This window comes from Polyodon spathula, chromosome 26 (assembly GCF_017654505.1).
Source record: "Polyodon spathula isolate WHYD16114869_AA chromosome 26, ASM1765450v1, whole genome shotgun sequence".
Classification (NCBI taxonomy): Eukaryota; Metazoa; Chordata; class Actinopteri; order Acipenseriformes; family Polyodontidae; genus Polyodon; species Polyodon spathula.
In genome coordinates this window covers 6,325,741-6,341,809 of record NC_054559.1, presented here as the reverse complement: position 1 = coordinate 6,341,809, position 16,069 = coordinate 6,325,741, and the positions used below count along the sequence as shown (strand labels likewise).

Genomic DNA, 16,069 nt, shown 5'->3' with positions numbered 1-16,069 from the left:
GGAGGCTTTGCCTCAGATGATGAACTCCTGTCTGTCTGAAACACAGCACTCCCACTAGTAGATCAAGTGATCTGGGCACAGGTTTTAATTGGAGGAGCGACCCACATCCTCCCGCTCCTTTCTAAAGTGCTGCTGTATGCAGTTGTATCGCGCAGTTAATGTAGGAGTGAGGATTGAAATTGCTTCATTTTGTTTTGGATTGCATCAGTGGTAAGAAACACTATGTTGTTATTGTTTTATTTTGCTGCTTGTCTTGAGAAGGGGCCAAATGTCAAATGCAGGATAACGCAATTGATCAGCTGATTAAGACTCCATTTACCATGCTAGATTATAGTGAAAAACTGAAGATAAAATCTGAAGGGGAGCCATAACCAAAAATTTAAATTGCTGATAAGAACAGGTTGTTTCATTTGGCAGTAGAGCATTATGTTTGAGATTACATATTTGAAGGACAGAGAGTATTAGCTAGCTGTGTATATACAGTGCCTTGTAAAAGCATTCAGACCCCTGACCAATGCTCTCATATTACCGAATTACAAATGGTACATTGAAATTTCGTTCTGTTTCATATTTTATTTTAAAACACTGAAACTCAGAATCAATTATTGTAAGGTCACATTGGTTTTATGTTGGGAAATATTTTTAAGAAAAATAAAAAACTGAAATATCTTGCTTGCATAAGTATTCAACCCCTGTGCTGTGGAAGCTCCCAGTTTGCACCGATGAAAGAAATTGCCCTAACGAGGACACAATTACCTTACCATTGGCCTCCACCTGTGAACCATTAAAGTTGCTGTCACATTTTTTGGATAAAAATCCCACTGTTGAAGGATCATTGGTAAGGCTATGAATCTGAAGGAAAATGAAGACCATAGAGCATTCTACAGCAGTTAGAGATAAAGTAATACAAATGCATAGATTAGGGAAAGGGTACAAAATAATATCCAAGTGTTTGGATATCCCAGTGAGCACAGTTGGATCAATAATCAGGAAGTGGAAGCTGCATCACACCACCCAGGCACTGCCAAGAAAAGGCCGTCCCTCAAAACTCAGCGCTCAAACAAGAAGGAGACTTGTGAGAGAAGCCACAGAGAGGCCAACAATCACTTTGAAAGAGCTACAGAGTTCAGTGGCTGGGAGTGGAGTAATGGTGCACCAGTCAACCATATCAAGAGCTCTGCATAACACTGGCCTGTATGGGAGGGTGGCAAGAAAGAAGCAGTTACTCAAAAAGTACCATCTGAAAGCACGTCTGGAGTTTGCCAGAAAGCATGAGAGTGACCCAGCTGTGATGTGGGAAAAGGTTTTGTGGTCAGATGAGACCAAGATAGAGCTTTTTGGCCAAAACTCAAAGCGCTATGTGTGGCGCAAACCTAACACTGCCCATGCCTCAAGAAACACCATCCCTACAGTGAAGTATGGGTGGTGGCAGCATCATGCTGTGGGGATGCGTCTCATCAGCAGGGACTGGGCATCTTGTTACAATTGAAGGAAGAATGGATGGAGCAAAATACAGGCAAATACTGCAAGAGAATCTGCTTCAGTCCACTAAAAAACTGAAGCTTGGGAGGAAATTTACCTTTCCGCAGGACAGTGATCCCAAGCACAAGGCCAAAGCAACATTGGAGTGGCTCAAGAACAAAAAGGTGAATGTCCTACAGTGGCCCAGTCAAAGTCCTGATCTCAGTCCCATTGAGTATGTGGCAGTGTTTGAAAATTGCTGTCCACAAGCGTCGTCCAACCAACCTGAACAAACTGGAGCAAATCTGCCAAGAAGAATGGGCCAGAATCGCTCCGACACAGTGTTCAAAGCTGGTACATACTTAACCCAAAAGACTTACAGCTGTTATTGCAGCGAAAGGTGGCTCTGCCAAATATTAATGTGTGAGGGTTGAATACTTATGCAAGCAAGATATTTCAGTTTTTTATTTTTCTTAAATATTTACCAACATAAAACCAATGTCACCTTACAATAATTGATTTTGAGTTTCATTGTTTTAAAATAAAATATCGAACAGAACGAAATTTCAATGTACCATTTGTAATTCAGTAATATGAGAGAATTGGTCAGGGGTCTGAATACTTTTGCAAGGCACTGTGTGTGTGTGTGTATATACATACAATGTTGCTGGTTGTTGCTATGGTAACTTAAAATGAGACACAACACTTTGTGTAAGCAAAGTTACCTAATTAATACAGTAACTGTCTTTCAGAATGTCAAAAAGGACTTTTACAACTGGAAAATCCTCAGCTAAAAGGCATAGAAATTTAAAAAAAAAAAGCTCTAAAGTTGCAAGTAAGTCAGTTAGTTCCCTGTTGTAGGTATTTTTTTGTTTGTTTTACCATAGTGAGCAACAAAATGCAATCATTTGTTTTGTTGGAGTGGAAAAAGAAAAAAAAAGTGTTTTTTTTTTCTTTTTTTTTTACTTATACAATCCATTTTTAAAGTTAATACTATCTTTTCAATTCAATAAAAAATGACTCTCAGTCCCATGCACGCAAACTCAAGCCAAATGGAAAAAATAAAAGCCTGTTGTAGAGTTACACTTTTGTGTTGTTCGCTGCGCCTGCGGTGTACATAAGTTAATTAAACCTAATTGTATTTTTTGAAATGGTAAAAACTAAAATCACTAAATTCTGACAGTGCCCTAACTGTTATTTATGAACCTGTGTTTGCTTTAATTCACAGTCAGTGTTAATTTGTGATGTTAAAGCTGAAAATCATGTTAGAAATCATGTTAAAAATTCCCATTTCTGTAATGCTAATCATACTGAATACAAAAAAAAAGAAAAATACTTTAAACAACAGTATTGTAAATGTTATCCCTTTACAAGAGATTATTGATGACCTTAAGATGCTATGGGTAAGGCAAATAGATACATTGCACATTCTTAGAAAAATGTTTTAAACCCCCCCCCCCCTTATCTGTGCGTCCCCTGACTCGGAGGTAACTAGGCGCCACTGGCGCTCAAGTAACATCACCCTAACCCACAGGCCCCTCTTAGTGTACTGATGAACTGAAAGCTTTAAAACGTGAGCGTTGGTATAGGGACTCCTATCTTAATATCCATTTTGACATCTGGAAGCAGCATATTGACCAATACTGTTCAGTTCTTGGCACAGAAAGGACTTACTACTTGTCAAATATAATTAGAAGTGGGAAAAACCATCCAGGCACTTTATTTAAGACAATTGATGGGATCCTTAATAAGAACCTTGGTACTCTCTCTGTTCTCGTCCCATCTCCTGAATTATGTCAGAATTATTAACAAAATAACGATAATGTGCACCACCCTACCCCCTTCTAGACCTGATCACATTAGTCCAATTGTCCCGGCATCTATTGGATCTCCGCTAACTGCCTTTTGTCTCCCTACTTGGTCTGTAGTAGTGGAGAAAATACAGAAGATGCTCTCTACTACTTGCTGTTTAGACCCATGGCCCACATGGCTTTAAAAAACTGCCTTGATTCCTTGGGCTCAGTAATACATAATAGTATATCTCGTTATCTACTGTATACAGGCCAGTCCAATTAAAAAGTGCAGCAGTCACTCAGTTACTAAAAAAGCCTTCGCTTCCTCAAAATGACCTAGCCAACTTTCGCCCTGTATCTGATCTCCCATTTGTTTCCAAGGTCATCGAAAGGATAATTGCAGCCAACTCCGTCGTCATCTTTATAACAATAACCTTTTCGAAGTCTTTCAGTCTGGCTTCAGAAAGGGTCACAGCACAGGAACTGCCCTTCTGAGAGTCACAAATGATCTCAGAATGCGCATTGATAGAGGTGCCTTATCCATACAATTCTCTCTTTTACTGTGTTAGTGACTGCACCTTGAAAAAAAAGTTCATCTGCTTCAAAACTCTGCAACTAGAGTTCTTACGAGGACAAAATCAACTGAGCACATCACCCCTGTCCTTAAGTCTCTACACTGGCTCCCTGAGAAGTCCCGCACTGACTATAAAATTATTTTACTGGTATATAAGTCATTTCATGATCTGACCTCAACCTATCTGACTGACCTAATTGTCCCTCATGCTCCAAAGCACACTGCGATTGTTGAGTGCAGGAATGCTACAGATTCCTCGAGCTAATATCAAAACATTTGGCTCGAGAGCTTTCTGCTGTTGTGCCCCAAAAGCCTGGAATGCCCTCCCAGATGAAATCCGACTGCAGACTTTCGTTTGGTTGGCCACTGAAAACCCATCTCTTCAGAGCTGCTTTTAAATGTTAGAACTGTCCCTTGTTCCTTTTATGTGAAGCGCTTGGTGATGTGAACACATGAATGGGGCTATATAAATGGAAGATAGATAGATAGACAAGTTAGTAGCCACAGAGATCTGATTCTAAAACCCAGCAGGCTAGAGTTTAACACCCACTGCTTCAAGACAGCACAGTGAACTGCAGGCAACTGTGGGTCTTGTACTCTTCTGTATACATTTCGGACTTTGACCTGTGACGGATTTCTGTTGTTTTCTTCTTGCAACCTTTCAGTCTTGTATAAATAAATTCCAGAACCAATACATTCTCATTTCTGTTTTTATTTCTCAAGTCCAAAACATGTAGCTTATATCGTAAAGAGACTATTTTATATAATTGTCAGTATTTCCATTTTTGGATGCAGTCTTCTAAATATCCCAGTATTGTTCATGATTCATGCAAGTAGAGATGCAACACCATAATAATAGATTGTAGATCAAATTTCCATTCTTTATTATTTAAAAAGAACAAAGTTAAAAACAGAGCAATGTTTAGGCCAAACAGCAAGCTGCAGTGAATAGACAGACATACATTAACACATGACCGAAATTAGTTAATTAGTGATTCAATTATTCAAAATTAACAATTCAAATAGTCATCATGATGTTTGCAAACAATACTGTTAAGTTACAATACAGATATTTGAAAATATGTAGATTTTACTTTATAATGACACATTTTCAAATGTTTTCCAAACGTATTAAAAAAATATTCATGGCTGCACATATCCAAATAAATCCTGTGATTAATTAATTAAATCATTCAATTGTCAAGCACAAGCATCCAATAATGTATCTATCAGGGAGAAAGCAGCTTAAGTCATATTTATCATTGAGTCCCTTAGGGCTCAGGCTGTCCAAAGTAAAAATCAAGAAAGCTTCACAGCATAACGATACATTTTGTTTGTTACCCCCTCTGGTGGGCATCCTAGTTTTTTCTGTAACCATAAATCTTGACATAGATGCTGTATGTTTAGCTTCTTAAAATATTTTGCTAGCAGGGAATTTAAATCTAATCGCACTCTCGTGCTAAGGAAACAGGTCCTGTACTTTCAACAACATATACATGGACATTTTATCTTGGTTACCTTGGTTAGTTTTGAATGTGAAAGTACATCTCCCAAGTTCTTCCATCGTCTGGGAGAGAGTTCCAGAGAGTCAGGGCCATGAAGCTAAAAGAGCGCTCTCTGAGTGTGGTGCACTTTTACTTGGGTATAATAAGCAGGCCTGAGTCAGAGGACATCAGCTTGTGGGCAGGGACATAGCTGGTCAGCAGGTTGGAGAGATACTCTGGACCTGTGTAATGAAGGGCCTTGTAGGCAAGCAGGAGCATTCTGAAAGTAATCCTGAACTTTACAGGTAGCCAGTGCAGCTGGGCAAGACAGGGCGTAATGTGATCATGTTTTTTACATCTGGTAAGGATCCTAACAGTGGCATTTTGAACCATCTGCAGTCTGTTTATAGTGCGTGACGGAAGACCAACGTAGAGAGAGTTGCAGTAGTTGAGTCGAGAGGAGATGAATACATCTCTGCATCCGGGAAGGAAAGGTAGGGACGGACCTTTGAGATGCTTCGGAGGTGGTAGATCGATTTCTGCCCTTCTTGATAGGAATAGTCATAGTCTTTCTAAGTCTTCTGAATGTGGAATGTTTGTATATATACTACTGACATCTATACAATCATAAAAGTTATTTCCGAAGTGCAGTGGACCTTATTTAATTTTCTTCATTGTGAAGGCAACACTGTTACTAAAGCACGTAATCAAGAAATTGTGATAACGGTTGTAGTAATGAACATATCCCTGATATTACAGGGTGCCCAGGTGGATTGACCACAGTCTTATAGACTTTTAGGACTAAAAACCTTTCTTTGTTTTGGGGTAACCCAGTTATTAAGACCATTACAGGGTGCCCAGGTGGATTGACCACAGTCTTACAGACTTTTAGGAGTAAAAGCCTTTCTTTGTTTTGGGGTAACCCAATTATTAAGACCCATCTCAATCACATTATCAATTTCAGACTTGTATTCATTGTGGGATCAATGGTCAAGTTTTTATAATATTTTGTATTACTTAATTGTTCTAACATTTCAGAAATATAATTACTTATCCAATACCACCACCAATCCCCCTTTATCTGTCGATTCATGTCTTCACATTGTCGTACAGATTTTAAAGTTAATGATTCCAAATTAAATTATATTTGTGAGTGTTTTATCCCATTTCACCGCTCAACTAAAAGTATGTACAGCTGGAATCATCACAGTAGGATTACATTTTCACCTAAATCTTAGTGGGTTAATAATATCAGAGTGAGAAAAAACATCACTAGCACTTGCAGTCCATTTATTCAGCGCCATTCAGGCAAGTCAGAACCAAATTATTTTACATGCACTGTTTAAAAGTAATTTTATTTAAAGTAAAACAGGTTTAAAAGATATTGTATATCAACAGGACACTCAGTACTGCATCTCCAGCCCCTCCCAACTCCTTGTTTGCTGTATTTATCACATACCTCTTCATAGTCATGCATACTGATAAATCATCTCCTGATCACTCAATTTATCACCAAACTCCTCAATAATGAGATCCAAGTCATTATTTTTTTACTGTAACATCTCAAAAAGCACTGCAAATGTCCATGATATTCTTTGAGCGCTGGATGCGGAAGCAGCTATAGTGTTTGTTTATGTCCGTGTTATCTCTGTGGTGCAGGGACTATGTGTATTGCTCAGATTCGCCCCTTTTTTTCGGCTCCTATCGGTCGGCTCCTATCGGTCTGACTCTGCAATTAAAAGGTTTTCTCTACTTTTTCCGGAGAAAAAACATCGGACCGGAAAGGGAAAATTGTAATGTCGGACCTGGTCTGACATAGGACCACAAAGGGCTACAGTTCCTATCCAAGAAAAACACTTTTATTCTGTTTTCTAAAGAAGTCAATTAATTTGAGTTCCAAAAGTACCTCATAGACATTTGTAGGTACAAAAGAAAACCCTTTTTCTAAAACAGAATGTTCAGTGTCAGAAAGTACCTTTTTTGAAAGACTGATCACTAATGTCTCTTCATGTTGTCCCTGAAGCGTAATGTCCTCCATTCCTTCAGGGGGCTTTTTCTTCTGCCCTCTCGTTGTCCTCTTTCGTGTCCTAAAAATCTTGATGGAGAAGTGGAGTACACTATCTGAAGAGAAAACTTCTGAATCCACGTCGTTGTTGTTTTTCAGATTAGAGTTCTTTTTAGGATATATTGAAGAGAATGTTTTAGTTGCTTTTGTATCCTGTTGGCACATCCACATGTAAACCTTTCCTGCAGTGGCATCCTTGTGATCCCTCCTGAATTGATCCAATTTACATTTATTCAGTTCCATTTTGTAAATCTAGTCTGTCCGTAGTTTCATTTTTGACTTTTTGCAACTCCTCTAAATTGAATTCTGAATTGCCAAACCGAGTTCTGAATTGACAATTCTGTTTTTTCAATTTCTTTAATAACATTTGGAATCTCTTTTCATCCTTGTTCAATGATCAAAAGTAATAGATCAAGGTGAACATTTGTTCTAACTTGGCACCATTTTTGATACAATTCAGGATCATTTAATCCAATAATTGGTGATTTATTTTAATCCAGAGACCTTGTGGAATCTGTTTTACTTTAAAATATTTTGGTAATATAGCACAATGTCCATTCAAATTAACGGCTCTCATTCAGATGTTCCAAGTCCAATTCAAGGTGTTCAGTAGATTTAATTCCAATATTTATCTCACTATTTTTTGTCAGGATATGTTCAGCATCTGCTTCGGTCAATGATAATGATTTGGCTTGTGTCACCTTTACTTACCCAAACATTTGTGAAAACATTGTAACTTAATTCCAAGTAATTTTTTGTATTTCATTTTTTTTGGTTATTACCAATCATAGGTGCTGTTAACTGCAAGGAAAACTACTAAATAGTAACACGTAGCTTATATTGCAACTGACTATTTTATATGATTCCCAGTATTTCCATTCCTGGGCACTGCCTCCAAGAGCAGGCTCCCAAATATCCCAATATTGTTCATGATTGATGCAAGCATAGCAGTGTTTCCCATCCTTTTTCAATGTAGGGACCACCTTGGTGTTAGGATTCTTCCCACGGATCACTTGCCATGTATTTTTTCACAACAGCATTTTGAAACTATTTGTTATGTGTACATGTAGAAAGTAAATTATTTATATAACTTCATGAGACCCCTGGGCTTGAGTCTTTGCTATTAGTTCATCAAGAAATGTTCCTGTTTCTTTTGTTTAAAAAGTAATTGAATACTTTGTAGCTAAATGGCGTCTCAATTTTGCAGATTTAAGAGTTTCGTTTGACAAAACCTCCTGTTACTTCTGTTACTTTATGCAGCTAACGTCTCCAAAAACATATATGAAAATAATAAGGATATTCCAATATCCTTGGCAACACTGTAGCACATATGTTATGTTGTTGAAAGTGAAAGTACTAAAACTGTTTTTTTTTTGTTTGTTTTTGCTTTTTTTTTTAAAGTCATTCTGAGTTAATAATATTGAACAGTGAACACAAGCAGTAGAATGATCATAGATTATTAAGGTGTGCATTTACATGAATGCTAGATGTAGATTTTATTTTTTATTTTTAATTAATGCTGGCTAAAAAAGTCTGTAATTTTGACAAGACAAATGTGCTTTATAATGTGTAACAGTTATTTAGTTAGTATTTGTTTCACATTAAAAAGCTGTTTCAGTTAATGGCGGCTTTGAAGGTGATGCTTGGTATTGCATCATAGAGAGCTGTAATATATATTAATTTATAAACACACCCATAATAAAAGCAAACAGATAAAGGGGGAGAATTACTCGTGGACCACAGCTTGGGAAGCACTGCTCTAAATGCTCTGAAAATATAGCACTTGGTTTGTGAAAGACCTTTGCTGTCACATATCACAGTTGACTTGCAGTTAGAATAATTAGGTAGAATGGTTTGTCGAGTGACTTGTTTTTGACAGACCTGCACTTTTCAATTGAATTGTATAATCAATTAAAAAATTGAAAGGTGTCATAGAATAGTTTTATCATGTTGTTCTTTTTATTGTACATTGAAAGACAACAACCCCTCCCTGTGGTTGAATCAAGGCAAGCCTGTTAATAACAATTTGATCTGTAATATGGTACTGTGGATGTGCCCTACTAAAATAACAGATAGGTGCCACCTGCCTAGAAACTGTATTCTTTCTGGTGATTCAACACACAGAAGTGCTGTATGACTGATGTTGTTTAATTCTGTAGCACAGTTATCTGTCTCATATAGGAATATTACATGAGCTGTCTTTGATTATTTGAGATTGTATTAAACAACATGATCAAACACTATACAGGCTCATGTTGTCTCTGTTATGCCAATACAGTGACCAGAAATGGAGGAGGAGACCACTGTTTCTTTCTTTCATTGTTATCATTTATTAGAAAGTAAAAACTGTAAAAGTTCAGGTAAAGGTAAAACATATTCTGAACATCAGATAAAAGAAAGGTAATGCATGCAATATTGAATACACAATATTTTATTTTTAATAACACTTCATAAAGTATGCCTCATAAACGTTGCCTCTAATGAAATTCGATATATACAGGTGTAATGGTACGAGCTACTGTCATTTAGGATTCGGTCTCTGTTGTGTTCCGGCTATCTTCATCCAGCAAGTCTTTAAATCCTAACTTTTGCAGTGGTTCCTTGGTCATCAACTGCCTAGGAAGAAAAAAAAAGTTAAGACCTGTGTCTATGGAGGTACTAGCTGATTGTAATATATTTCTGTCTATAGAAGTAATAACAGATTTTAATTCTATACATACAAAAATGAAAATAGAAAAATTTCAGACAAAGAAACCCAAACCTGTCCATTCTGCACTCCAGGTATTGTTTTGACTGCTCCCGACACATACTGTTTTCATAACTGTTTTCTCTGAGACAATTCATGTACTTGTCTTTGAAGTTCTTACATTCTCCTGTGATAAATAAATCAGATTTGATGAAATAAAATATTCTTATGCAACATTACAAACACATGTTTATTTTGGTAGTAATTTCTAGTAGCTATCTTTAGAACAGTTAAAATAAAGCCTGCAGTGTTTATTAAAACAGATTCTGTTCAATATGATGTATGTTTAAACACTGCAGAGAAGAATCTGCAAATCAGCTTTTTTCACAGAAACCTTCTAGCAGTTAACTAAATTCTCCATGTGATAAAAAAAAAAAAAAAAAAAAAAAAAAAAAAAGTATACATTACTGGAACACACAAGGTTACAGCATGGTTGAAAGGCTATGTGCTTCATTTATGACAAAGTAACTGCTTAGCTTGGTGATCATTATCAGCCTCTGTCAACAAGTACCTATGCTTATATACATATCTGTACAGGTGTTTGCATTGTGACACAGCGTACAGGTACAGACTGTTACAATACAACCACTTGTTTACACAGGGGCTGTGATAAGAATCACCAGGTTAAACTGTAATTAAACAGAACTAACAGAAATAATTAAATATACTCTCCTGTATGTTAATATTAATTAAGTTATTTGCATTTGGAAGGATATTTTATCTGGCTAAAAGAAAACCACATGGAAACACACACAACCCGTACTACCAAAACAGAGTGACAAAAACGTGAAGCTTATTTGTCTTTTTCCATGGAAATTGCCCCATTGTGTACAGTGCCTTCTTCACGGTATTAACGATTTTAAATGCGCTGCTATTACACTCATTACGGCACAATTGCATGCCCTCTGTAGTCAGCTCATTTCTCCGAAGGGGAAAAGAAAAACTGAAAAAAAATTATGGGAAAGAACTTCTATTTTATTGAATGTAAATTTAAAAATCCCGACAAATAGAGTTAATCAGTATTCCTAATGGAAATGTATTTTATCAGATTTTTAAAAATCAGCATTCCTAATGAAAATGTATTTTAACTGTTTTTTTAAAAAAAATCCATGATCTGCTTCTGATTTTCGGTTTCCGATTTCTAAATTCTACCTTCCACGCGGTCCTCAACTACAAGTATAACGTGGCTTGTGCATTTGTGGCTGTATACAACCCTGCCTGTCGTCCCTGCAGTGTATTCTGATCAGCTTTGTACGTTATATACCTAAATGTAGCAATCGGCGGAAGCGGTGCGTTGGTGATCCTGCTGCTGCCAAACTAAATATCTTCCCACTGAACTCACCAAAGTGATCTAAAGGAAAGGCTCCTTTGTCAGGAGCCCGAGGTTTAAATGCTTTGTTTCCAAAATTCATAGCAGTCGACATTGTTGCGAAATGATTACCGATAATAAGAAAACGAAGAAAGAAAGATAGTGTGTTCCGGGTATTTCTGTCGTGACCTCTACGCACCAGGATTTGCAATAGATTACTGATATCACCGATTCCTGCTTTCTGCTCCACAATCGAATGGCTCTTAAAGGCACGGCACCACTAACAAAAACGCCTTCGGTCGATACTCCTGTAGTACAATGTGACATTTCCTAGCTATGCTGTAATATTTTTTTTTAAACATAAGTATTCGGAGTAAACCTTCTCATAACCCACAGTGTTCACATAAACAGGTTTACATCTTAAATTGCATTCCATTGAAGAACCAAGTAATTATTTCTCTGTTTAATTGATCAAGCTGAAATTAATAGAACATGTAAATAAGGAATTATCTCAGACGAGTGTTGCAATGCAATGTACTGGGAGAACCACGTCCTGCCCCTGAGGAGACCTACCCCCGTGAAACTAAACTGCAAAGTAATGTCGAGATCTTAGTAAGAGAACAGCCTATAGGTTTTAAGCATGCCATGCAAGTGAAATGCTAAAGGGATTATAATTTAAAATGCAAAACCCATCAATAATTAAAGGTTCTGGCTCAGTAAAGCGATTTACTTTGCAGGTCTTTATTAATCCATACTGTCCAGTCAACAAATCCAGGAGAGAAGCAGACAGTCGAATTGATAGCATTCCAATCCATGCAGATTAGTGTATATATATATATATATATATATATAGTAATAGATACTATATATATAGAATATATATATAATATATATATATATATATAGATAAGAAAATATATATATATTGGGTCAACTTACGAACAACTTACAAATATATGAAAAACAAAAAGCTAGTTAAAAAAGAACTTTAAAATATTCATGGAAATCCATAAGCACTTCACCAACCTTGCATTGTAGTGTAAGGCGATTCCAGTAAGAAAGATGCACTCTTCCTCCCTCACCAGCCTGTCACCATAACATTATCACATTTTAAATCCCTAAAGAAGGAAGAAGACCGTTTTTTTTATGGTACTGTGATTATGAAACATATCGACATTATGAGGAATAACTTGTTTCCATGCATTTTCATCAAATGGATGTGGTTTCCAAGATACAGCTTTCAACAGCTCAGCCATAAAGCATTGAGTACATTACCAGTAATACCTGGTATAATATAATTGTTAAAACCCGTCATGGTCATTGGTGGAATTTCTGACCGCGTCACTTGGAATGCACTCCTCTACTTTTGTCTATTAGACATTTTTGAGAAACACAAAGTAATATAGTGAAATAGTATGTCCACTGGGTGTCTCGCTTTAGCCGGTGTGCAGCAACGGGGAAAAGGTACAGTGAGTCTTTCAGCATTGAGCGTGGGAGAACGGCCAGTGCAAGGACTCTTGCACCACTAACACGTTTCACAGATATAACGCCGACTTCAGGATGACCTTACAGTGCAGATCTTAGTCACATTTATTGGCGGACGCGTTTCTTTTTCGCAAAGAGACCAACCGACACAAAGTGTGGAATTGAATTTAAAGAGTCCACTGGTACACCCGTATACTACTGTATTATACTATTACCATGGCCTTGGATAAGGAAATAAACAAGCGGGCTTTGCAAGATCTGCTACGTAAACCTGGCAACAGTAATTGTGTGGACTGCGGAGCTTCAGGTAAGAAGTTTGTAAAACAATGCGATCGCAGTCTTTAAAGAATCTCCTCGCTTTACTGTGCTAGTTTACCAATGCAAGCACAGAGAAGCTGGGCGATGCGCTGCGCTATGTGTGCACCTGCCACTCAAACCTTATCGGGTTGGTTAGGCTTCTATACTGTACACTAGTATTGCTATGTTGAGCCAGACTTGCTTTCGTTATTGAAACAGGTTACCAATGCGATTCGTGGAATGTTAAGGTTTCTTGATTTTGAATTATTTTCTTAAATTGTGAAAGCGTTCATTTGTATTTTGTTCTAGTTCATTATCATTTTTTTTTATTGCATCCTAATTGTACCAAACAACAGCAACAATAATAATAATAATAATAATAATAATAATAATAATAATAATAATAATAATAATAATAACAACAACAACATTAAATAATTACTAAATCCAATATGATACCCTAATATATTTGTATTTAAACAAAATAGTGATTTTTATGACATTAATAGAGATCAGCTTCGTTTCCTAGGGAGTATTGGATTAGTTTTTACAACCACATACCAGCAACATTGATATACAGTACATAGCCACCGATATATTGTGAAATATTTATATTATACAAATAAATAATGCTTTCATGTGTGGATTGTTTTTTATATTTTCAATAGGCCTAACAACACCTTTGTGACTGTTTCTGCTTTGTGTTAATTCACAGTTGTGTGTAACGTAATGGTTTGTAAGCAGAGCTGTGGTACAGTTAGTAGTTTCTGTGATGGTTTTTTAAAATGTTAATTTTCTTCTAGATTTCTGTAACCCTTGCTATTAGCACTGGAGTTGCATATTGCTGGGGGATATAGTGGCGATCGGCGTCACTGCTTAAATAACGACATATAGAAATGTGATAAGACTTGAAGGACCCATGGGGTGGGACAGCCTGTTCACTCGACAGCCTGCATGACACATTGTTGCATTGTCACGTATATCATTTATATTTATTTTTATTCATCATACTGAACATCATAGGCGTCTATTAAAAGGGCTGCTGTAGAGGCACCCAAACACCCCTTCTAACAAAATAACAGGTACAAATAAAGACAAATGAAGCAAGATTTCTTGACTTTCTTGACTTATACAGTAATTGATTTTTTTAAAGAATAACGTTACAGATCAATAATAGGTTTTGTTTGTGAATCGTCTGCCAATAAAAAAAAAAAAGTAATAATAACAAATAACTTATGATTGGCTGATTGATCCATAGTAATCTAATTATTAGTTAATATATCCCTGTGATTTACAACTTCGGAGAGGTTATTGACAACATGAGTAAATAATATGCAACATTAAACTGTAAGGACACTGTAAGTTCCTTCTAGTACTAGTATAATTGTTGGGGTCCCAAGGTGCTGCATTGGTAAAAGCATGGAGGGAGTTGTACAGAGGCTGTGTGAAGGCGCTGGTCTTTGCTGGGATTACAGAGGCAGCATTGCATTGGCCAGGGAGGCAGACCTGCCAGGGACTGTTTCTCCTATTTAGCCACACTGACTCCTACTAGCCATTAGCCAACAGTAACCCTTGAACCATGGGTGATTCTGCTTTAGTTGATTTATTGCTTAATCTGGTTGTATGTAAAAAATTGATTTTAAAAAATGGGCTTAATTATTCTAACTGACATTCTCCTGGAAGGATTATAAACATCTCCAAGCATTTTGAACTGTAGTTGAGAGTAACATGGAAGTACAACATGAAATTCCCATTTTCATTGGCATAGAGAATGGCAGGATGGTACAGCAGGGGTGAGCAATCTGAGATAACGTAAGGGTCACACTTGTAGCATAAGGATTACAACGAGTCGCATTTTTTTAATATCAATTTAAAGGGACAAAGTGGAAATTACTTTATTTGGAATCAAAATAAGCATTACAACTGATATGCCTGTTTTGCGGTGGAGCACTAAAGCAAGCTACTGTTCTGCATTTAGTGTTCAAGAATAGAATTTCTTTCAGTCAGTCCAGTCTACTAGATGTACATTGTATTAATTTAAAACAATGCAAGGCATTATGCATACAGTGTTCTTTATGCTACATTGTGCAGCATCAGTATTGTTTGAATAGGGTGTGTTTGGTGTAAATCAGTTGCACTGATAAATTATTGAGTGTCGTGTGATAATAACCAAAGCATAATGTCCCCATTGACTCCTATTATTTATTTTGGTGATAATATGTGGGATTGAATGTATCCTTCCCCCTGGTTTTGCAGTGATGTCAGTCTGTGTTTGTTTCAGTGTCAGGCACAGCCTGTGGAGACAGAATGGAGTCATTCTCTGCCAGGAAACAACAGGGCTTCTTTAGGACACTGGAGAAAGACTCTTACTGTTCCTGAGGACGCAATAATGCATCTGCTATTTAACACAAGGGTCAAAACTATTGCAAATACAATCAGGCATGGAAGCACATAGGTAAAGCCTTAACTATAGTAGCAGGTGTGTGTGCAGGCTTTGTATTTCAGTACTGTAGAGGCTATATCTACTCAATTACAGTATATAAATATACTGTAGTTACCATAACTCATTTGAAGGTACTATACGGTAATGTATTACTTTTTACCAGGAGTGAGATTCTCAACAACAAAATGCAGGTAATATGCACAGCCAGGTGTAAACATTTAAAAATTAAGGCAATTTGAGTGTCAGTGAATAAATACTTTTAAAAAGTACACATATTGGTACATGATACATTTATAAATACAAAATAAGCTGAAAAGCTGAAGCTGAAAATTCTGAAAGCTTTGTCCCCTCTGCATGTGTCACTCAGTCATGTACTGTAATATAACACTTAAGTTAAATCATGAATGACAAG

At 36.8% G+C, this 16,069-nt stretch overlaps 2 protein-coding genes across 2 annotated transcripts in view; one reads left to right on the top strand and one right to left on the bottom strand.

Annotated features, from left to right (window-relative positions):
* Positions 1-9,792: 9,792 nt before the first annotated feature.
* LOC121300628 (cytochrome c oxidase assembly protein COX19) lies at positions 9,793-11,637 on the bottom strand. The gene is made up of 3 exons (XM_041229246.1): positions 11,466-11,637; positions 10,139-10,250; positions 9,793-9,993 (listed from the first exon to the last, which is right to left on the bottom strand). Exons 1-3 carry the CDS (start codon positions 11,545-11,547, stop codon positions 9,903-9,905), a joined length of 285 nt encoding a protein of 94 aa, XP_041085180.1. The 5' UTR covers positions 11,548-11,637; the 3' UTR covers positions 9,793-9,902.
* A 1,236-nt stretch (positions 11,638-12,873) lies between these two features.
* LOC121300521 (arf-GAP with dual PH domain-containing protein 1) overlaps positions 12,874-16,069 on the top strand; it is a 93,244-nt gene continuing 90,048 nt past the window's right edge. The window contains exon 1 of the mRNA XM_041229086.1: positions 12,874-13,224. Within this exon, the coding sequence (XP_041085020.1) occupies positions 13,134-13,224 (91 nt within the window). The 5' untranslated portion in view covers positions 12,874-13,133. The remainder of the gene's footprint in view (positions 13,225-16,069) is intronic.